General features: G+C 44.5%; 2 protein-coding genes and 1 long non-coding RNA gene across 8 annotated transcripts in view; 2 read left to right on the top strand and 1 right to left on the bottom strand.

Annotated features, from left to right (window-relative positions):
* Positions 1-17,332, top strand: part of LOC142661187 (IST1 homolog) — a 33,849-nt gene extending 16,517 nt beyond the window's left edge. For all 3 annotated transcript variants that reach the window (XM_075838499.1, XM_075838497.1, XM_075838498.1), the window contains 9 exons: positions 1,484-1,584; positions 3,424-3,604; positions 5,612-5,696; positions 9,004-9,087; positions 10,048-10,158; positions 10,307-10,456; positions 10,637-10,732; positions 12,264-12,315; positions 15,823-17,332. In XM_075838499.1, the coding sequence (XP_075694614.1) occupies positions 1,484-1,584; positions 3,424-3,604; positions 5,612-5,696; positions 9,004-9,087; positions 10,048-10,158; positions 10,307-10,456; positions 10,637-10,732; positions 12,264-12,315; positions 15,823-16,019 (1,057 nt within the window). In that variant the 3' untranslated portion in view covers positions 16,020-17,332. The remainder of the gene's footprint in view (positions 1-1,483; positions 1,585-3,423; positions 3,605-5,611; positions 5,697-9,003; positions 9,088-10,047; positions 10,159-10,306; positions 10,457-10,636; positions 10,733-12,263; positions 12,316-15,822) is intronic.
* Positions 1,439-21,544, bottom strand: LOC142661190 (uncharacterized). Of its 4 annotated transcripts, none has more exons than XR_012850669.1 (5): positions 21,010-21,544; positions 20,356-20,630; positions 15,895-16,001; positions 5,541-5,682; positions 1,439-1,568 (listed from the first exon to the last, which is right to left on the bottom strand). It is a non-coding gene; the product is annotated as an uncharacterized LOC142661190 (long non-coding RNA). The 4 variants fall into 4 exon arrangements; XR_012850668.1 differs by lacking the exon at positions 21,010-21,544 and adding an exon at positions 20,854-21,000; XR_012850667.1 differs by lacking the exon at positions 21,010-21,544 and having other exon boundaries at positions 20,356-21,000.
* AP1G1 (adaptor related protein complex 1 subunit gamma 1) overlaps positions 21,062-23,120 on the top strand; it is a 38,764-nt gene continuing 36,705 nt past the window's right edge. Inside the window, exon 1 of the mRNA XM_075838493.1 lies at positions 21,062-21,363. The gene's annotated coding sequence lies outside the window, so the exon portion shown is untranslated. The remainder of the gene's footprint in view (positions 21,364-23,120) is intronic.

The following is a 23,120-nucleotide window of genomic DNA, read 5'->3' as shown; positions in this document are numbered from 1 at the left end:
CCGGGTGTCGGACCCGCACCGATATACTGATGAGCGGTCACGGACAACCCCTTTCATGGGTCTGTGTGCTATCGGTTGAACAATAGATAGCACATGGACATAAAACAATGATCGTGTGCACGGGGCCTATGGTAAAATATGAGAAAGTCTACAGACAAAGCGTTTTGGTTTGTGCCATTTTTGTAGAGTATTTGGGGTCAAAGGGGTGTTTTTCAAAACGCTATATGCTCAAGGTATGGCGCTCTTTTAGCGTTTCTACCATAGGCTTCCCTAGAGTACTTCAAAAACGCAGGTATAAAATGACTATAAATAAAAAACACGACCAAAAACGCACATAAAAACGCATGTTACATAAAAAAATACGATAGACAAAAAACCTTTGTGAAGGAGGCCTTATAGGAAAGACGGCAAATCCAGGATATTTGAAGTTGTTTTTTAGGGTAAATACTTTTTAATGGAAGGAGCAGGGTGTTTGGGAGAATTTAAAGGCATAGGGGAGCCACCATTTCTTCCTAGGGTCAGTTTTCCATAGTAAATGTCAGTGTCTGTAGGATTTGGAGCTCCTCCTTGACTATACAAGCAAGCGGTGGTGGTGTCTGATTCCACAGCAACGTCTTTCCTGTCAGCTGACCGCAGTCCCAGATTACGAGTCGCACCGGTCTTTCAGGTTTCAGGCCTCTAGTCCCCGGCCTATCATTGACATGATCTCAGAGTTTCACATTATAATGAGCTGACAGAAACTGCCACATAAACAAAGCCTGACCTCGCTGTTTTCCTACACGCAACTGAGAAACGTCACAAAGCGATAACGTAAACACGCCTTTTACTTGTTTTCCATAGAAGTAGTTCTAAGAACATTACCCAGGAACTGTTTCTTTAGAGAAAACCATCGCTGTTAGGCCTTCTTCACACACGCAATTTTATGACTAGTTTTAAACGCTTATAAAAAAAAGTGGGTTTTTTAACAAGCGTTTTTGGTGGTATTTTTTTATTTAGAAATATTTTAAATATGCGCTTTTTAAAGCCTATGGGAAAGACGGTAGAAAAAAAGTTGTACCCAGAGCATGGTCTTTGAAAAAACTGAACCTAAAAACGCCACAAACCACTGCGTATGTAAGACTTTAGCTCATTGAGGGGGAGATGTATAAAAACTAGGTAGAATGGGGCAGTTGCCCATAGCAACCAATCATTGCTGCTTTTTTTTTCCATTGTTGTTCAGGGGGTATTTGCACAAAACGTTTTTTGGCCCCGCGGTAATAACAACTTAAAAAATCACGTTAAAACTGCGCCTGTGAAAATAATTTTCCAATTTACTGACAGCAAGCAGTCATAGAGCGAATTGGAAAACGTTAATCAGAAAGTTCCATAACTTTTCAAGCAATTCCAATCTGATCTGATCTAATACTGATGAACAGAATGTAGACATATACGATAGGATTTCTAGGTTTCTAAATTATTATTTATTTAATTTTTTCTAATCTAGAGGAAGGGGCAACATGTTGAAGTCAGGGTTCAAGGGTGAGCGCCTCCGGGTCAATCTGAGACTTGCTATAAACCGTCTGAAGTTGCTGGAAAAGAAAAAAAGTGAGTTGAGCTATTATTCACTGACAGTAGGTTTCATAGCAGTGGTACTGCCTATGTGTTTTAGACCTGAGGGGAAAATAAATTATTTGTCCGGTTTCAGCAAATAATTGTTATTTTGTGTATAATTAAAAGTTATATAATTTTCCAATATACTTTCTGTAATAATTCCTCACGATTTTCAAGATCGCTGCTTGTTGTTATATATAACAACAAGCAGCGATCTTGAAAATCGTGAGGAATTATTACAGAAAGTATACTGAATAACAGCAAGCAGAGATCTTAAAAAGTAGGAACATTCATTGTTTACTTCCAGTGGATAAATCTCTGTCCATGGTCATGTGATGGACACACAGGTGCTTGGATCGTTACAGTATGTGTATCAGAGCTGTGTCTTGTAACGAACCCAGGACATGTGTGTCCATCATATGACGTTGTAACGATCCCAGGATGTGTGTCCATCACAGACCATGTAACGATCCCAGCACATGTGTGTCCATCACATGACCATGTAACAATCCCAGCACGTGTGTCCATCACATGACCATGTAACAATCCCAGCATCTGTCGGTCCATCACGTGACCCTGTAACTATTCCAGCACCTGTGTTTTCATCACATGACCATGTAACGATCCCATCACCTGTGTCTCCATCACATGACCATGTAACGAGCTGTGCACCTTTGTGTCCATCACATGACCATGTAACTATTCCAGCACCTGTGTGTCCATCACATGACCCTGTAACGATCACAGCACCTGTGTCCATCACATGACCCTGTAACGATCCCAGCACCTGTGTCCATCACATGACCATGTAACGATCCCAGCACCTGTGTCCATCACATGACCATGTAACGATCCCAGCACCTGTGTCCATCACATGACCATGTAACGATCCCAGCACCTGTGTGTCCATCACATGGCCATGTAATGAAACCAGCACCTGTGTCCATCACATGACCCTGTAACGATCCCAGCACCTGTGTGTCCATCACATGACCCTGTAACGATCCCAGCACCTGTGTCCATCACATGACCCTGTAACGATCCCAGCACCTGTGTCCATCACATGACCCTGTAACGATCCCAGCACCTGTGTCCATCACATGACCCTGTAACGATCCCAGCACCTGTGTCCATCACATGACCCTGTAACGATCCCAGCACCTGTGTCCATCACATGACCCTGTAACGATCCCAGCACCTGTGTCCATCACATGACCCTGTAACGATCCCAGCACCTGTGTCCATCACATGACCATGTAACGATCCCAGCACCTGTGTCCATCACATGACCATGTAACGATCCCAGCACCTGTGTGTCCATCACATGGCCATGTAACGATTCCAGAACCTGTGTCCATCACATGACCATGTAATGAATCTAGCACCTGTCTGCCCATCACATAACCATGTAACGATCCCAGCACCTGTGTGTCTATCACGTGACCATGGACAGAATTTTATCTACTGGAAGTAAATAGTTAATGTTCCTACTGAATAACAGCAAGCAGAGATCTAGAAAATCGTTAGGAATTATTACAGAGAGTATAATGGAAAATTGTATAACTTTTAATTATATAAAAAATAACATTAATTTGCTGAAACCGGGACAACCCCTTTAAGTATGAAAACGGTCTCAGGAAAAAAAAAAAAAAAGAGTCCCATATTTAATTTCTGCGGTCTCGTTTAATAACTACTACACCAATAAAAAAAAGGTGACAACTATGGAATAAACTGCAGTTGTCAAACTCCGTCTGACATTATAATTGGGGGGGGGGGGGGATGGAGTTGCACTCTAGTAATGTCTTTAATCCCTGTACATTGTTATCCCTGTAGCTGAAATGGCACTGAAAGCTCGGAAGGAGATTGCAGATTATTTATCATGCCGAAAGGATGAAAGAGCGCGGATCAGGGTAGAGCATATAATCCGGGAGGATTATATGGTAGAGGCCATGGAGATCCTGGAGCTGTACTGTGACCTACTACTGGCACGATTTGGATTAATTCAGTCAATGAGGTAAGGCTAGACAGTCAAGCTCAAATCTGCTGCAAGGCTGAATTCCCACATGCAGTTTTTGGTTCAGTTTTTTGTGCCAAAACCAGGATTGGATGCGACAGGAATGAAAAGTATAAGCCCTTCTTTTATACTTCCCATTCCTTTTAACTCGAAAAAAACTGCATCAAAAATTGCATCTTAAACTGCATGTGCGATTCCAGCCTAAGGCCGGGATCACACACACACAGTTTTGATGCAGTTTTTAGCACAGTTTTTACAAACGTAGTGGACACAAAAGAAGAAAGAAATATTAGTCTTGCCTTTATAGTTTTCCTTCTTTTGAGATCCACTCCTGGTTTTAGCAGAAAAAAAACTGATCCAAAAACTGCAGCAAAACTGTGTGTGTGTGATCCCGGCCTAAAGACTCAGAAATGGCTATGCGGCTATGTTCAGGCAGGGCAGAATTGTGACAGATTTTTGGTGCAGATTTCGCACAAAAAATCTGCAAAAAAGAAGAGTAGAGTGAAAGTTTTTCACTGTGGATTTAGGGCATGTTCACACGGCTTATTTTTCAGGTGTATTTCGGAGCGTGAAACGGCTTATATCACACTCTGAAATACACTTGAAATACTTGTGCAAACAGCTTCCACATTGTGGTGTGATTTTTTTTTGGACGGAAATTCAGCTGCGGAAGAAAGACGTTCATACTTACCCCCTCCCTCCCCTGATGTCCGCTCCGGCTTTCCTGGATGACGTTGCAGGCCACGTGACGCTTCAGCCTGTGATTGGCTGCGGCGGTCACATGGGATGCAACGTCATCCCAGGAGGCCGGACTGCAGGAAGAAGGAGAGCGTTCTCGGTAATTCAGATTTTTTTTTTCTTCCGGCATTGCGATGTTTGCGGTGTAAACGCTGCAATTACGCCTCGAAAGTCGCAACACTTGGCTTTCTTTTGCGGGTTTTGCATCTCCATTGAATTCAATGGGGAAAACCCGCAACGGAAAATCAACAAAAACGCAGCATAAATTGACACGCGGTGTTCTATGAACGCCTGTCTGCCCGGAAATTGGCCAGTGTAAAAGGGCCTTAGTTATTAACGTTTACGCTGCAGTTGTTTTCCGTAGCGTGGGCATGAGGTTTAGTAAATCTCACCCACTTTGCTGCTACTGTAAATGCTGCGGAATTTCTCCACACAATTCCGTTGTGGAAATTCCACAGAGTTTACGCTACGTGGGAAACCGACCTTAGAAAATACAGCTCAACATGCACATGTCACAGTAGCGGCAGCGTAGGTCAGATTTAATATCCACATGCTGCAAAAAAAAAAAGGCAGAGAAAACATTCAGAAATTGACCTGCGGTGTGGATTTTAAATCTGCATCATGTCAATTTATGTTTTGCGGTCGCTGCAGATTTATTGAGGATATTCCCCGTTTAGTTCAATGCAACAAATGGTAATTTTTGTGGAATGTGCTGCATTTACGCTGCACAAATTCTGCAAGATGTGGAAAAATTAAGTTTGATTTTAAAGTTTGAAAGAAAAAATAAATAAAATCTATACTCCGCTCCGATGGCAACACGTCCCTGCTCTTCTGTCCGGTCTGTGCAGAGGCGGCCTCCTGCGATGACGTTTTATTACTTGTGACATTTTTTGCAGCGGTCAATCCGGTCAAATATCCAAACGCCCTTTGGTACGAATACTCGGCCGGATTTCCTTGCGGGTTCTTGGTTGGATACGCTGCAGATTTTTAAATAGCCTATCCGACCTGTGTGAATATAGCCTGAAAGTGACAGCAACATTCCCTCCATAGCAGTGACAGCCACAGTGTCCTCATAACAGTGACAACCAGATAAATTACTGGGTATTGAACGGTCATAGAAGAGCATTTAGAATGTATATACAAAGGGCAGACAATGCGATCAATAAAATAACAGTAATAACGTAATTTATTATACTACCATGATGTAATAGAATCAGAAGAGGTTCATATCGGATTATTTTTATGTAACATGTTCTTCTTTCTGTGCAGGGAGCTGGATCCAGGTCTGGCGGAAGCCGTGTCCACTGTGATCTGGGCTGCCCCGCGTCTGACAGAAATCACTGAATTAAAGACAGTAAGTGATCAGAAATAAAATATGTGCTTGGAATATTAATCGTTCTGAACATTCCTACAGCAGCACGTTAAGGCCGGGTTCCCACGTATCGTAAACGCTACGGAATTCTGTGCGGAAATTCCGCAGCATTTACAGTAGCAGCAAAGTGGATGAGATGTAAACAAATCTCATCCACACGCTGCAGAAATATTCCGCTGCGAAAACGTTCAGAAATTGACCGGCGGTGCGGTTTTCAAATCAGCAGCATGTCAATATATGGTGCGCAATTGCTGCCCTTTTTGCTGCAGGTTTTCCCCATTGAATTCAATGTGGAGGTAAAACCTGCAACAAATAGGAAATGTTGCGACTTTTGCGGCAGGAACGCAGCAATTCAGCCGCAAGAACTGCAAATCGGAAAAAAAGGCATTTTTTTTTTTTTACTCCTATTTAAGTGAATATGAGCAGAGCTACAGTTCTGCGGCACAGCCGCTATACAGTAGTCGGAGCCATCTGCTTCCGTCTCGAATACTGCATACCCTTGATCGCAGCCGATCGGTGCGGGGTCCGGGTGTCAGACCCCCACTAATCATATATTGATGACCTATCCTGTGGATAGGTCATCAGTTGTCCGTGCGCGGGCAACCCCTTTAAGAGACTATTATAACATGTATTTATTTGGTGTATTTACCTGTTGCTTATATAGGAGAACGTGTGCCACAATGAGATTGTCACTATTCACATCAGCCCCCAAATGGGCTCACAATCTAATTTCCTCATCTCAGACACATACTAGTTTCAATATCATGGGAAGCTAATTAACCTCTTAGTATATTTTTGGTGTGTGAGAGGAAACCCACACAACATAGGGAGAACCCAGGACTCTAGTGCTGCAGGGTACGGCCCCATGCATACGGCCGTGCCCATAATCACGGTCCGTGACTACACGCATGGCCGGCTGCGAACAGTCATCCGCATTTGCGGACCGTGCTCACATTAAAGTATGGGAGCACGGTCCGTAAAATAAAAAAATAGGACGTCCTATCTTTTACGGAGGGATTCTACGGCCTGCAAATCTTCCTGTAAATTAACGGGAAGGTGTCTGTCGGCCATAGAAATGAATGGGTTCGTAATTACGGACTAAATCTACGGTCGTGTGCATGGGGCCTAACACGGAGCCACTGTACTATAAAACGGAACAAGTGAGTTTAAAAACTGAACAATGAAAAGCACCAAATATTTTTTTTTTTTTATGTTTGTGACTCATAGTCTGCGACTATACGTTATGTATACAAAGGAAAACTGTTCCTTGAACTATTTCATGAATGGCGATTGTCTGTGTCATATGGAGGAAGCACTAAGTACTTCCACTTTGGATAACTCCTCTTGTGTGAGCAAGTGTCCTGGAGTAAAGGCATGTACACGAGGCACCAGCAGATAATCGTTCAGATAGAAATATCCGGAAGGAGTTATATGGTACCACTAAAAACGATAGCTAGTCCTGCAAAAAAACAAGCCCTCACACTGCTATGTTGACGGAAAAAGAAAAAAGTTATAGCTCTTGTGTGACAATGGAAAAAGGAAAATAAATACTGAAAGTTGGCTGTGCCTCCAAGGGGCTAAATAAACACGTTGAGGCCGGATTCACACGAGCATGTGCGCTTTGCGTGCGCAAAAAAACGCTGCGTTTTGCGCGCGCAAAAGGTACTTAACAGCTCCGTGTGTCAGCCCCATATGCCCCGTATGCGCAGCCGCCATCATTTCTGTTTTCATTCATAGCTTTAGAGCTGTTGCGCGAATCACGCTCGTCCCACGGAAGTGCTGCGCGTGATTTTCACACACCCATTGACTCCAATGGGTGCGTGATGCGCGAAATACGCACAAAGAACGGACATGTTGTGAGTTTTTCGCAGCGGACTCACGCTGCGTAAAAATCACGCAACTGTCTGCACGGCCCCATAAACTAATATAGGTCCGTGCGACGCGCGTGATTTTCACGCGCCTCGCACGGACCTGTTAGTCAATGGGGCCGTTCAGACAATCAGTCACGACCCGTTCTATATTTGTGCGTTGTTCGCGCATCACGCACCCATTGAAGTCAATGGGTGCGTGAAAATCACGCGCACCACACGCAAGCACTTCCGTGGGACGAGCGTGATTCGCGCAACAGCAGTGAAAAGTATGAATGAAAACAGAAAAGCACCACGTGCTTTTCTGTTTACAAACATCCAAACGGAGTGTCATAATGATGGCGGCTGCGCGAAAATCACGCAGCCGCGCATCATACGGGGCTGACACACGGAGCTGTTAAGTACCTTTTGCGCGCGCAAAACGCTGCGTTTTTTGCGCGCGCAAAACTCTCACGCTCATGTGAATCCGGCCTGACCCTGCTCTACTAAGAAAAATTTCAAAAAAATAAAAGGGGTTGTCGATGAATGGACAGCTTATGACGTATCCACAGGATAGGTAATCAGTATATGATCGGTGCAGGTCCGACACCCATACCCCGCACCGATCAGCCGCTCCAGCTGCCTCCTGGCAGCGGATGTTGTGAAGGATATTCAGTAGTCGGAGCCGGAAGCAGATGGCTATGACCATTGCATAGCGGCAGTGCTGCAGAACAGAAACTCTGCTTCTATTCACTTGAATACAGTACTGCAGCTCGCCCGCTATTCCGTTACCGGAACCATCCACCTCCGACATGGACGTCTGGTGCCCGGGGGCAGCCAGAGCAGGCAGAACATCGATCGTATGCCGATGACCTATCCTGTGGATAGGTCATCAGTTGTCCGTTCATGGACAACCCCTTTAAATACGGGGTCTCAGACTCCATCTTCCTTTTCACAGCAGCCAGGGTGAGAAGGGCTGGTGGTTCGTAGTCGTAGTCAGATTTTATTATGCTGCCTTCTAGCGCTCAGAAGCGCCGCTGCCTGATTTATTAATCTGGGAAAGGTCCCCATGTGGCTGCAGACACACGTGGGCCACATATCACTGTCTAGGTTGCCAGATGAGCAGAGATCATAGTTTTTCTGAGTGGATAAAACACTTGCACAACATTGATTTCTGCATTTTCACATTCTTACCACTTGAGAAGGTTTTTATACATTGCTCATTAACCTTTATTCTGAATCAATATGGCGGTTGCACAACGGATTCACTTTATCATCATCCTCATATATCCAAATCACTGTGCTCAGAAGGAACAAATATTGTAAAGAGAGATCTCAAGATGTGCAAAGTGCGTTGGAAAGACTCTTGAATTGCTCACCAATAACAAATGACCAACTTGTTGGACTGTGAGGGGGTAAAATTGTTAATTTTTTTCTTGCAGGTGGCCAGTCAACTCTGTCATAAATACAGCAAAGAATATGGAAATCTCTGTAGGACAAACCAGATTGGAACAGTCAGTCAAAGAGTAAGTCAAAGAGTATTGTAATATGTAAATCTACAGGTATATATGTCCAATTATTTGTATGCCATTCATGGGTGTAAAATTCGGAAGAAAACCCCCCATTAAAAAAAATGGGACCCCCTCTTTTAAAGAGGTTCTCCCACAAAACACATGTATCCCCAATCCACAAGATAGGGGACACATGTGTGATCGCTGGGGGTCCGATCACTGGGACCGAACGAGGGACCGAAAGTCCCCCAAAGTGCTCCATGAAAATGGAGTGCTGGTGCGAATGAACGACCAGCGCTCCATTCATTTATATGGGACTTCTGGGACTGCTGTCTCCGGCAGTTCCTGTGGGTAGGGATACATGTGTTTGTAGGAGAACCCCTTTAATGTGCACTAACATCCCACGTGTGCTGCTGGATGGCCATCATAGGGACCTATGCTCTCCATGTTTATTACGCTCATAGAAATGCGCCTGTGATGCGCTCATGTCAAACTGGCCCAACATCTTTTCTGATCCTGAATTACAGCCTGTATTATAGTCCAGAGCTGCATTTAAAATTCTGCCAGTTTCCAGTAGTAAGCTTATTGTATATGGTCTGATGTAAAATGGTGTCTTCCTTACGAGAATGAAAATCACCTGAGTACGCTTGGTTCAGACGCTGAACAAGCAGGGGATGCCGAGAGATTTAAGCTTTGAAGGCATAATTATGAATGCAGCTCTGGAATATAATACATTCTGTAACTCAGGATGAATACAAGATAAGTAATGAAGTGTATTTGCATAGCTACTAAACTTTTTATATAGATTTATTCTATATGTAAACTAGAAAACGGTGTTAAAAGGTGAACAACCCCTTACAAGTCCTCACATCTCCTAGTCCACACGGCGCAGGATGGAAGCCGCTGAATGTCACCTATAATTGCGTCTTCCTTGGTTTATCATCTAGTAAACCATAAACTATTCCTTTTCCACAGCTGATGCATAAATTAAGCACAGAAACACCTCCAAAAATCCTGGTGGAGAGATACCTGATTGAGATTGCCAAAAATTATAACGTCCAATATGAGCCAGATGCAAGAGTAATGGTGAGTAGATCTGGGAATGGATGACCATTTTATCTAATTTTGCTTTTTAACATTATTCTCTATGGGAGATACATTCTATACGGTAAAAATAACAGATGCTAGTTTAGAGGAGATATGACCAGAGCCTATACATTGTCTCCGTCACCAGGCTGAAGCACCTTCTGGATTTGAAGTTGATGGAAGTCACACAGATTTTACAAACAATGACAAAAAAGGAGGACCTGGCGGCTGGGGAGGTGGAGGAGGAGGAGGTGGTGATTTCAGAAGCAATGCCAGGGGGCCATATCCCCAGATAACCGTAAGTATCATCTACGTGTACGCTATTACAATACATTGCCAGTGCATTCTGACGTTGACCCGCCGGCTTCCATAGCCACCCAGCTGTTGTGATATAATGTATATGGAGTGAGGCACAATAGGCATTGCAGTCCCCATACACAACGTCCACGTCTTTACTGTTTTCTAACTTTATTTATAGGAAACGCTTCCTGACGTAGGAATCTATGAGGAGTGCACATTTATACAGCCGCCTCCAAGGGGGAGACCTCCTGCCCCAGGCTTTGCTTCATCCTTGGTAAGTTTTAAACAGCAGTTCTAATATTAGAATGGATTAGACTTTACACCTTTTTTTCCAAATGATTTTCCATAGTCTAGTTTCCACTTCAATAAGACGGGACATGTCAATCATGGGGACTGCAGCTGCATAGTCCTATCTGCGTTTTAAAGGACTGAGTGACCGGGTCTGTTCTGGGTTATCACAGGGTCCTGTGTAAGGGTATGTTCACACGAGCTCATTACGTCCGTAATTGACGGACGTATTTCGGCCGCAAGTCCCGGACCGAACATAGTGCAGGGAGCCGGGCTCCTAGCATCATACTTATGTACGACGCTAGGAGTCCGTGCCTCTCTGCAGGACAACTGTCCCATACTGTAATCATGTTTTCAGTACGGGACAGTTGTCCGGCAGCGAGGCAGGGACTCCTAGCGTCGTACATAAGTGTGATGCTAGGAGCCCGGCTCCCTGCACTGTGTTCGGTCCGGTACTTGCGGCCGAAATACGTCCGTCAATTACAGACGTAATGCCCTCGTGTGAACATACCCTTAGGGCTTATTCAGACAAACGTAAATATCGTCCATTTTTTTTTTTAACGGCCGTCACACGGACGCATGTATTTCAATGGGGCTATTCACACAGCCGTTGTTTTAACGGACCTTGTGAAGGGCCTGTGAAAAAAATATGACCAGTCTATGAGGGATCCGTGAAAACGGGGTCACGCACAGTTGCGACTCGGATGTGAAAAACTGCCGTTTTTCATATTCGAGTTTACGCTCGTTGATCTGAATAGAGCCCAAGGGTTTCCTCGCAATATGGAGCAGACATGGCCAATTAACCCTGCCAGGTGCATGTATAGACAAGCATTGCCACCTGAAGAGGACGTGTATAATAACTTCAATACAATACATCAATAAAATAAATAATATAACCTATAGCTGTCCATACACATAAGATTAAAGTCGGCCATAATGGCCGATTTTGGACGACCATTGTTTGCTAAACTAACGCGAACGATAGTTTGCGATGGCCGATAGCAGACTTATATCTGGCGAAATGTGATCAGCAAGGTTGGAAAATTTTGGCCGGCCTAAACTACAAGTGTATGGCATGATCGTCCGAATTTGGCCGATCATTTGCCACTTTGCTATAGCCCCAGGGAGTCCGTTTCTGGCAGATCAAAGTCATATATATATACGGCCAGCACAAGGCTCTGAGATTGAGACTTGCTAGATGGTAAATAGGTATTAGCGCATGTACAATTCCTGCTCCATTATGACTAACATAACCAACCGCAATAAAACCAAGTAAGGCCAGGATCACACACACGCAGTTTCCATGCAGTTCTTGTGGCAGTTTTTGGATTTTTTTTTTTTTTTTAGCCAAACACAGTAGAGGACACAAAAGAAAGGAGAGGCATTTTTACCTTTTCTTACTTTTGGATCCACTTCTGGCTTTGGCTCAAGAAAGTGAGCCAAAAATTGCACCAAAAACTGCATCGAAACGGTGTGTGTGATCCTGGACTAACCGCGTTCTCTTTGTGTTTTATCAGCTGAAACCCCCTGGACCAGACACACAGGTTTTTCCTGCACAGGACACTGCTGGTGAGTGCCAACATTTCAGGTTCAGTAAGCACGGCTGCTGTGCTTTATCATGTGCCCGTATAGTATGATTATTTGCTACTGATTTCTGCCTTTTGTTATCTGTTTGTTTTTTGGGAAAGGGAATTGGGATAAACACACACCGGCCGACAACAGGCCGGCGCAAACTCGTTTGCTCCTGTCACACGCAGCTATGGACGGGGATGAAAGGTCGTTACTCCGATCGCTCGTCCCCATACGTTGTTATCATGTCGGCAGCGCGTCTCTCTGTTTACACACGGAGATGCGCTGCCGACATCGATAATATTTTACTTTTTTTAAAACTATACGACCAGCAGATGATCGAGCGTTTGCTCGTTTATCTGCTGATCGCTGCGCTGTTTGCACAGGGCAACGAGCGTTATATGAACACTCGTCTGCACAATATTTGCCCAGTGTAAAACCCCCTTAAAGAGTCTCTGTCACCAGATTTTGCAACCCCTATCTCCTATTGCAGCAGATCGGTGCTGCAATGTAGATTACAGTAACGTTTTTATTTTTAAAAAACGAGAATTTTTGGCCAAGTTATGACCATTTTTTTATTTATGCAAATGAGGCTTGCAAAAGTCCAAGTGGGCGTGTATTATGTGCGTACATCGGGGCGTGTTTACTACTTTTACTACCTGGGCGTTCTGACGAGAAGTATCATCCACTTCTCTTCAGAACGCCCAGCTTCTGGCAGTGCAGACACAGCGTGTTCTCCAGAGATTATGCTGTGACGTCACTCACTTCCTGCCCCAGGTCCTGCATCGTGTCGGACGAGCGAGGACACATCGGCACCAGAGGCTACAGTTGATTCTGCAGCAGCATCAGCGTTTGCAGATAAGTCGATGTAGCTACTTACCTGCAAACGCTGATGCTGCTGCAGAATCATCTGTAGCCTCTGGTGCCGATGTGTCCTCGCTCGTCTGACACGATGCAGGACCTGTGAGTGACGTCACAGCGTGATCTCTCGAGAACACGCTGTGTGTCTGCACTGCCAGAAGCTGGGCGTTCTGAAGAGAAGTGGATGATACTTCTATACACAACGCCCAGCTAGTAAAAGTAGTAAAAACGCCCCGATGTACGCACATAATACACGCCCAGTTGGACTTTTACTTTAAACACACCCACTTGGACTTTAGCAAGCCTCATTTGCATAATTACAAAAATGGTCATAACTTGGCCAAAAATGCTCGTTTTTTTAAAATAAAAACGTTACTGTAATCTACATTGCAGCGCCGATCTGCTGCAATAGCAGATAGGGGTTGCACAATCTGGTGACAGAGCCTCTTTAACCAAAATAGTCTATTTTACTACATTGTTTTATTACTTTACCATGTGCTGCTCCAACCTTCTGATCAAAATCTCCACAAATCAGAATTGTGCAGCTCTTCTAGAATAGTACATGTTTATGTCTATGAATGTTCCAAATTGGCGTCTGCATTATTTTAGTTTACACCTGAAATCTACAGTGTGTTTTTCCTTCCCTGCTTTAAAGATGTCCTGTCACTAGGTTATATAAACGGAACTGGTTTTTTTACCTGAATAGCGCTGTTTCCCTGATTCCAGCGCTGTTTTTCTTTTTTTTATGGACCCCCCCATTCCAGAGATATGGTCCACTGTTGTGTTGGCTCCCTATATACTAATTTGCTGTAGATAGCACTATTCAGGTCAGTTAACCAGTTCAACTTATATGACCTATTGAGAGGTTTCCTTTAAAGGGGCTGTCCCACCATGAAATCTATTTAAATTGTATGGTGCCACCTGTATTTTAGAGTGTGCAGCAATGTGCATGTCCACCTATTGAGCAGAGTGCTGGTGGTCATGCATGCTCACTCTCCTCACAGCCAGGTCTCTGCATAGTGATCCTCTGTTTAATGCAGAGCAGCCAATAGAAATAGTTTTCTGCCCTGCTTGTCAGGGCAGGAGCAGAGCTTCTGCAGTAGCATGGCAGTATAGATGGGGAGACTCTTCTTGCAGGGAACGTAAGTAGTGGGACAACTATATTGTCAACTGCCAGAGGAGGAAGGAGACTAATTCTGCTTAGAGTCCCTCCTCAAGCAGCACAGATTACAAGCAGCACCAAGGGGGACACAGAGATGCCAAAAAATTATTAAAAATTTTTTTTTTTTTATGTTAGAAATACTGAATTACATTAAAACAGCTATTAACAGAATTTCAGGACTTTTGGTATGAAAATGATCCATTAAATAATTATTTTAATGTGTGTCTGGGCTTGGTCAACCTGGGTACATTCTTGACAGGATATTAGTCCCTTTAAATGACCAACATGGGAGGAGATCAACCTACTCCGTGGTTCATTAACAGACGGGTATGATGTTCAGCTGTGGTGGGATGCAGTGTTCCCATATGATGGGATTGTGAACTTGGATGTGATCGATTTTAAGTGGTTCCTATGCAGGACAAGCTCTCAGCTGAGCCGTCAGTACAGCTGAAATGACGGAATCGGCTGAGAGAAAACAATACAGCTTCTATGTATGCAGAACACATAGATGACACATACAGGAAACATTGTAAAAGCAAAAAAAAAATTAAATAAAAGTAAATTCAAAAAGTGCTTAAAATCACACAAAAAACATTGATTTAATAATAAAAAAAAAACATTCAAAGGTTTCCATAGCCATTAAAGATAGATCGCCTAAAGATAGAGGTGCTCGGCTGAAGATGCGCCATTTTTAAATGACATTCATGCTATTTGATAAATGTGGCACATTTTAGACTACTTTCTCTTCTTCACACCACCTATTGGGTGGTGTACTTTAGACCAGCATTCCTCGGCATAAAACTGGCGTATACAAGTGTTATACCTGGCGCACTTCACAACTTGAAACATCCATGGCTATATTCCCAACGTGCCGAGAATTTCACAAGTCAAGGTCCTTTATCGCACACAGATTAATAAATTTGGCAGAAACATATACGCCAAGAAAATACATGCATGAAAAGCCAGAACCGAGGCGCAAAGACAATAATAAATCTGTCCGGTTGTGTTTATATTATTTTGCTATTATAGGTTTTCAAATTCTACTACTGATAAGGATACACTCACACAAGTCCTCACATATACATACTAACCAAAGAAGAGATACAAAAAATATATTTATAGGTTACCTAAACTTTAAAAAAAACTTTTGACATGTCAGAAGTTTTGATCGGTGGGGGTCCGAGCACTGAGACCCCCACTGATCGCTAAAACGAAGTGGCAGAAGCGATCAGGTGAGGGCTGTGCTGCTTCATTTCTGATCGGCTTTCCTCGGAGTGTTGTACGGACTCATAGACTTTGAATTGAGCCTGTACACCACTTGCTTGGCGTTCCAAAGATCGTTTGAGTGATCGGTGGGGGTCTCCGTGCTCGGACCACCACCAAACAAAACTTCTGACGTATCACTACGTGATGTCAAAAGTTTTTTTTAAGGTTTAGTTACCCTTTAAATATAATTCGGACATTGAGATTCTTGTACTTTGCAGGTGCTGACACCGAACCCGGAACCCAATGGAATCCAAACAACATCCCTGCAAATTATGACCATCTATCATTACCAAAGCTTCCTTCTGTACCGGTCAGCCCCGCCCGGATGTCACCAAATACTGACCCCTCTCCATACGAGGATATAGACTTTGAAGATCTGTCGAAAAGACTGGAGGACCTGAAAAAGAAGACGTAAAATCTCTGATGATGGACATCTTATACCTCATACAAATCTATAGCCTGGACTTTTTATTGACCCTGCTCATAGGCCTAAAGCATTCTGGGTGTTATCAGAGGACCATATATTGGCCATAAATACTAATCAATAAAAAAATGATTTGCTACTTGCTTTATCAATGTATCCTCCATCTGAAGACCAACAGGGTGTCAATGTATCTCTTTCTAGCTGCTTCCAGTAAAAAAGCTCAGGCTGGAACGTATAATAATTGACTGTTACAAAGTAGCAGAATGTGTACTACAGTTTCTAAGTAACTCATTGAGGTATTGAATGGAGGGACATAAAGAAGATCTGTCACCTCTCCTGACACGTCTGTTTTAGTAAATACTTGTATTCCCCATGAAATAACAATGCTGGAGCATCTTTTCTTAGAATTCTGCATAGTGGCGTTCCTCTGTTATTCCGCCTGGAAATGTATGAATAAATTGACAACTGGGTGTTACCATACACCTTTTCAAAGGGGCGTGTCCCTACACAGTCTGATAGGGACAGCACTGATTGGACATTGTCAGTCTGTGTAGGGACAACCCCCCAACTGGTAACACCCATTTGTCAATTTACTCATACATTTCTAAAAGGAATAACAGAGGATCGGTGCAATGACTAATTCTAATAAAATATGCACCAGAATTGTTACTCCATGGGGAATACAGTTATTTACTAAAACACACGTCAGGAGAGGTGACAATTTTTTTTATTTTTTTTAACTTTTTTGAAACTTTCAACAATTACTTATGGCCATACATCATGGACCATTATATATTACATGGAGGACAGTTCAGCCAAGTATAGCCATTAGGACAGGATTATAAGGACAGGTGAAGCCACTGTCAGGAACACCATTGACATTCTTAGGGAAGGGGCGGACATGTAAGCCCCTTGGCCCTAATGCAAAATCTGTTTTATGTCCCCCACCTACGATGTGTCAATTATATTACTGGCGTCTACTTATGTGGCAGAGAGGCCTTTGGACCCCTCAAGCATCAGGGCCCGGGTGTGACTGCCACCTCTGCGCTCTGTATAGCTATGCCCCTGGAGCAGTTTGTGCCATCTTTGCCAGTCCATTTTCCAAGTGCAGGAAAGCAGAAATCTGATTGGTTCTTTAGGCACACGTCCACTTTTCATTATCAATAAGTGTAATAAATAACCCGGATTGTATTTTATGTTTTTATTTAATTGCATTTTGCTGTAAATCACGATCGTTCATGCAGAACATTACATTTTGTAACAGAAACTTCCAATTCTACAAATAAAGTTGACAAAATCCTGAATGACTTCTCCTTGTGAAGGGAAAATATAGGAACCTGCGTCTTGTACAGGAGACGTGTCTGAGCCCAAAATCTACACCAGCACCCCCCCCCCACTCCCCCACTCCATGTGTAATGACTTCCTGCTGAATATATTTTTTAGGGAATTGAGGTATTCATTTGCATAGCAATATGGATCTGTCTGGCATTATTATATTGTTATGCAACTACCATGATACTCCAGCACCCCCGCTGAGGTTCAGATGGGCATTTGGGCACCATTAGGCACAAGGTGCGACTACAATTGCTCCCTCCCCTATACTTACACCGCTGTATACATGTGTAATGTGGGGGCAGGGTGGTGGAGATGTTGTAAGGCCAATGGGGCGAATTTAATACTTTTTCTACACCGGCTTTCTGCAAATTTCGACTTTTGTGCAGTTTTTGATGCTCACGCTATTTTCCAAAAAGTTGGCGGCGCTTCGCGGAAGGGGCAGGGCCGACACATTTACTATAATTTACGCCAGAAGCTGGCGTAAGTTGTAACTCTAATCTTTGGCAGCTTCTAGCTGGTGTCAATTTCACGTTGTGGCGGGGATGCGCTTAAAGGGGTCTTTCAGGACTTCTATATTGATGGCCTATCCGTAGGATGCATCATCAATAAAGATCGGTGGGGGTCCGACTCCCGGCAGCCTATCGATCAACTGGCTAAAATGGGACCAGAACTGCAATCATAGGCACTGCTGCTACGGAAGTGTATGGCGCTGTGCCTGTAAATGACCCTTCAGTCAGCTGATTAGGGGAGTCCCGGGCGTCGGGCTCCTACCGATCTTATATTAATGACCTATCCTAAGGATAGGCCATCAATATAAAAGTCCTGGAAAACCCCTTTAATTTATAAATAGACCTGCACCTCTTCATAAAGGCGCCTTTTACTCCAACGTTCTTCATATTAAAGCTAGCATACGAAACACCAGTCTTATAAATTCCCCCTACTGTGTGCAGGGTTGTCACTGAACCCGCTCAATACCCAGTGTGTGTCGGCTGTATGTTACAACCGTCACCTTTAGGCCCTGTTCAGACTGAGATTTATCTACACGTTTTTTGCCACGGAAACCGCGGCAAAGAACGACCGAAATTGCCTCCCATTGCTTTCAATGGGAGATGGAGGCGTTTTTTCCCCGCGAGCGCCTATCTTGAGGCGTTTTCTGCCTCAAAAACTCCATTGAAAATCAATGGGAGACGGAAAAAACGCAGCGAACGGCCAAAGCAGTTTATGATGCGCTAAAAAAAAAAAAAGCGTCAAAAACGCCTGTGGTGCAAAACCAAATCAAAAAAATCGGAGCTGATTTTTCCAGGCAGAATTTTCTGCCCGCAAAAAGCTCAGTGTGAACATAGCCTTAGGGATGCACGATGCATCGATACCGTTTCGATACTGTGCACCCTCAAACGGTTCAATACCGTTATTTCTTGAATTTCGGCCGCACAGCTAAGTATAGTAACACATGAATATTGTTAGAGTGGGGCTGTGTGATACATGTGTGATACAGCCACGATGCAGCCACTGCCCCGCTCCTGAGTCCTAACAAGTGTGTGAGCGCGGTCAGCATGATGTGATGCGACCGGTGCTGTACTAATGAGCAGCGGCACTGAAGACAGAACATGGCGGGCGCACTGCAAAACACTCCCACGTTGTGTCTTAAGTGTCGGCGCCGCAGCTCATTAGTGCAGCGCCGGCCGCATCACCTTATGCTGACCGTGCGCGCGCACTTATTGTCAGGAGCGGGGCAACGGCTGTATTAGGGTATGTTCACACGGCTTATTTACGGACGTAATTCGGGCGTTTTCCGCCTCGATTTACGTCCGAAAATGCGGCTCGATAGCGTCGGCAAACATCTGCCCATTCATTTGAATGGGTCTTACGATGTTCTGTGCCAACGGTCATTTTTTTTACGCCCGCTGTCAAAAGGCGGGGCGTAGATAGACGCCCGCGTCAAAGAAGTGCCTGTCGCTTCTTCAGACGTTAAATGGAGCCGTTTTCCATCGACTCCATGGAAAACCAGCTCCATTTACGTCCGTAATTGACGCAGCGAAAAAGCGCCTCAACATGCCATTACGGCTGAAATTACGGAGCTGTTTTCTCCTGAAAACAGCCCCGTAATTTCAGCCGTAACGGACGCTGCCGTGTGAACATACCCTTACTCATGGCACAGCCCCGCTCTAACGGCGAAGATCAGACCAAGCTCATCTCCGCCACTATTCCCTTGAATGCTGCGATCAAAGCTGACCGCAGCATTCAGAGGAAAATGAGAAGGGGGGGGGTGCCCTTTGGATGCGTCACAGGGAATCCCTGTCACACGATTGAGGGACATACCATATATGGGCAGACAGCCCAGGGTCCATTGAAGGACCTCCAGGGCTGTCTGACCATATTTCCTGTTAGGACATACTAAGGTCTGTCCTAACAACTGCCTGTGTACTATCAGTATATATATATTATTCACTTAATAATGTGAGGCACGAGGTGTGATGAATTTTTAACCTCCACGTGCCTCACATTAATAGTAATTAACCCCATCATGTACCTCACACATTAACCCAATGTTCTCCATTATGACTGAGGAACATGATGGGGTTAATTACTATTAATGTGAGGCTGATGGAGGTTCAAAATTCATAACCCCTCGTGCCTCACATCAGAAAATGGAAGGACTTTTTTTTATTATTATTATTGTTGTTGGCAAAGTATCGTTTTTGGTATCGAGTATCGCAATACTACACAAAGTATCGGTATCGAAGTCCAAATTCTGGTATCGTGACAACCCTGATCACCTTACTGTGACGAGCGGGATCGGAGATAATCTCAGCCGCTTAACATCTTAGCCGCTGTCACATGGCCGTATACTACGTTCGTCTGAATAAGCCCTTAAAGAAAGTATTTTGTAATATACAAAAAAATAAAATAAAAAGTACAAAAAAAAACCAACCTTTTCCAATTTTCCAACTAAAGTAACATAAAAAAGATAAATAAATATAATTGGCATTACCGTGGGAGCACCAACATTCAGCTGTAGTCTGCGGGGGAACCTGGACGAAAGTGCTCAATTCCCCTGCAGCACCACCACAGGCGAAACGAGGAATTACAGTCTCTATTGATATCAATAAGCTGTCCTTGGGTCCTCCAGAGAGAGACGCTCTTTGTGTCCGCACTCTACTACAGCTCATTTTTGGAGGTTAGGAATCTACCAATGTGTTGATATTGATTGATGATCCAAGGCCAGAAGATCAGTCTCCATCTTCAGCTCAATCGCCTTGAAATGTACTACATCACCAATCATCTTTGTCATCATTTGCATAATAATAAAATCTTTCACGCACATAATAAACATAAAAAACGCATAGCATAGGGAGAAAGCCTGCATTTTTTTCTCAAGGCATTCTCTACTTTGAATGGGTCTTCCTTATCATCTATTTACTTGGTACGATATAAATATGAAGTCCCTTGAAAGACATTATGGGAATTAACAAAACTTCCTTTCATTTACCTTAGGGATATTTATAGTAATATAAACAATAACTGGAGTTGCCCTTTAAATGGAGTAGATGGGTGTGTGAATAAAGCGCTGGGATAAAATGGGCGGATCCGGTGACAGACAGTTGTAAATACGTCATCATTCCCCGCCCAAAATGTGTCAGCTGACCTCGCGGGCACCGCCCTCCCCTACTTCCGGGTCTGGCAGTGACGGGGCACTGAGCTGACGTCATCATTGGCTTCCCTAGCCGCTTTTCATTTGTGTCCTTCCGCTAGATCTGAAGAAAAAAAAAAAGAATTCGGCCCAAGTACGGAGAATCATAGCGAGCGGCTCTTCCCTCGCGTCCAGCACCGGGGTCTTTGTCTTCTACGTGTCCAGATTCCTCCCACATTTAATCCATTGCTTGACTGGACATTTCCACATCGGCTTCATTAAGATCCTTCCGCACAACCGCGGTGCTGCGGCCCATCAGCCGCCATTTTGGGTGTCCCGGAGCCGAGGAAATAGCAGCAGCACCGGGCGGTGAGAGTGACAGCGACATAGGGGGGACTGAGGTGGACTATGACAGCTGTGAGGGGATGGGAAGACGTCCAGTGGGGGGTATTGGGTCTGCTGACACCCGCAGGGTGGTCTGGTAGGCAGGGGCGCTGTGACACGGAGGGAAATGTCACGGAGGAGAGTGTGTGGTCACTGACAGGAAGGCAAAGACTGAATGAAAACCTGGCAGGGGCAGAGGGTGAATCCTCAGGTAATTGCCCCCTTCAGATCAGGTGTCATGCTGAAGCCTCCCACTCCAATATATGGAGTCTAATACAACTGTTGAACTACAAGTCCCAGCATGCACGACCAGGCCTGGGCTGGATGACTTGGTATACGATAATATGCAGCGGTAATTGTCAGGGCCCATAGAGTCAAACGTTGTGTGGAAAATGTCGCAGGTCGGTGCAATGAAAGCGGTGGCGATGTCGCTCTAGATGTCGGGGGGATCGTTGTTTGTGGGGTGTGTGTGTAACCGGCTGTTCTGGATGAGCTCCGTGTATAAAGTGGATAAGAAATCTTTACTACTTCAGAATAAAACATTGTTTTTAAAAAAAAAAATACCTTCTATCCAAATATGCGGTGGTGACACGTTTGCTTTGCCGCTCTATTCAAAGTCTATGCGACTGACGGAGGCCGGCGAGTACAGCAATCGCCTGTTTACCTCAGCTCCATGGTCATTGATTGGTGGGACCCCCGGCGATCATACGTTTATCATCTCCCCTGTGTGTAGGTGATAATGATTTTCGTGGGTAACCCCTTTAAGGCGCTCATACACTTTACATAGCTATCGGCTGAAGCCTTGTGATTTTTATTGATGGCCTAACCTTAGGATAGGTCTTCAGATCAGTGGTGGGCCGATTCCCCGCATCCTCAGCGATTAGCTCGTTCTAGGGACCGCGGCGGCAAACGACGCGGCCTTTTCATAGTTTACCAGGCACAGCCCCGTGAACTTCCAAAGCAGCTGTGCCTGGAATCGCAGTTCCAACCCCATTCAAGTGAACGGGATCGCGCTGCAGAGAACGCAAACGTCGCCATGGCCCCTTCCGTCAGCTTGGGTATGCCCGTGAGTCGGACCCCCTCTGATGTGATTGCCGCTCTGCCGAGCCTGGTGCGCATATTAAAGGGTATTCTCTGGGACTTTTATATTGATGGCCTATTCTTAGGATGGGTCATCAATATCACATCAGTGGGGGTCTGAGCCCCGGGCACACCCAAGCTGACTGAAGGGGCCATGGCGACGTTTGCGTTCCTTGGAGCCTTGTTCCATTTACTTGAATGGGACCGGAACTGCGATTCCAGGCACAGCTGCTATGGGAGTATACGGCGGCGTGCCTGGTAAACTACGAAAAGGACGCGTCGTTTGTCGCTGTGGCCCCTTCAATTAGCTAATAAATGGGGGTGCCGGCAATCGGAGAATAGACAATATAAAAGTAGCAGAGAAGCCCTTTAATATGCGCACCAGGCTCGGCAGAGTGGAATATATATTTGGCTCGTGAGAGGGGAATAGGGGACTTCTATGGCAGCCGGTTATCACTTGCGGGAACAAAGTATCGGGCGCGTTGAAATCCAACATGCCCGATCCTTATTTCCCCTGACATAGAATAGTCGGAAGACCCCCATACACATTAGGCTTCGACTGCGCTATTGATTCTGTCAAAACGAAGGAACCCTTGCACAACTGAGACAAACGGAAACCATTGGGACCGGATCCGTCATCATTGAAATCAATGGAAACGGAA

The sequence above is a fragment of the Rhinoderma darwinii genome, chromosome 9 (genome assembly GCF_050947455.1).
Source record: "Rhinoderma darwinii isolate aRhiDar2 chromosome 9, aRhiDar2.hap1, whole genome shotgun sequence".
NCBI classification, from domain to species: Eukaryota; Metazoa; Chordata; class Amphibia; order Anura; family Rhinodermatidae; genus Rhinoderma; species Rhinoderma darwinii.
This window is presented reverse-complemented; position numbering and strand designations above follow the sequence as displayed.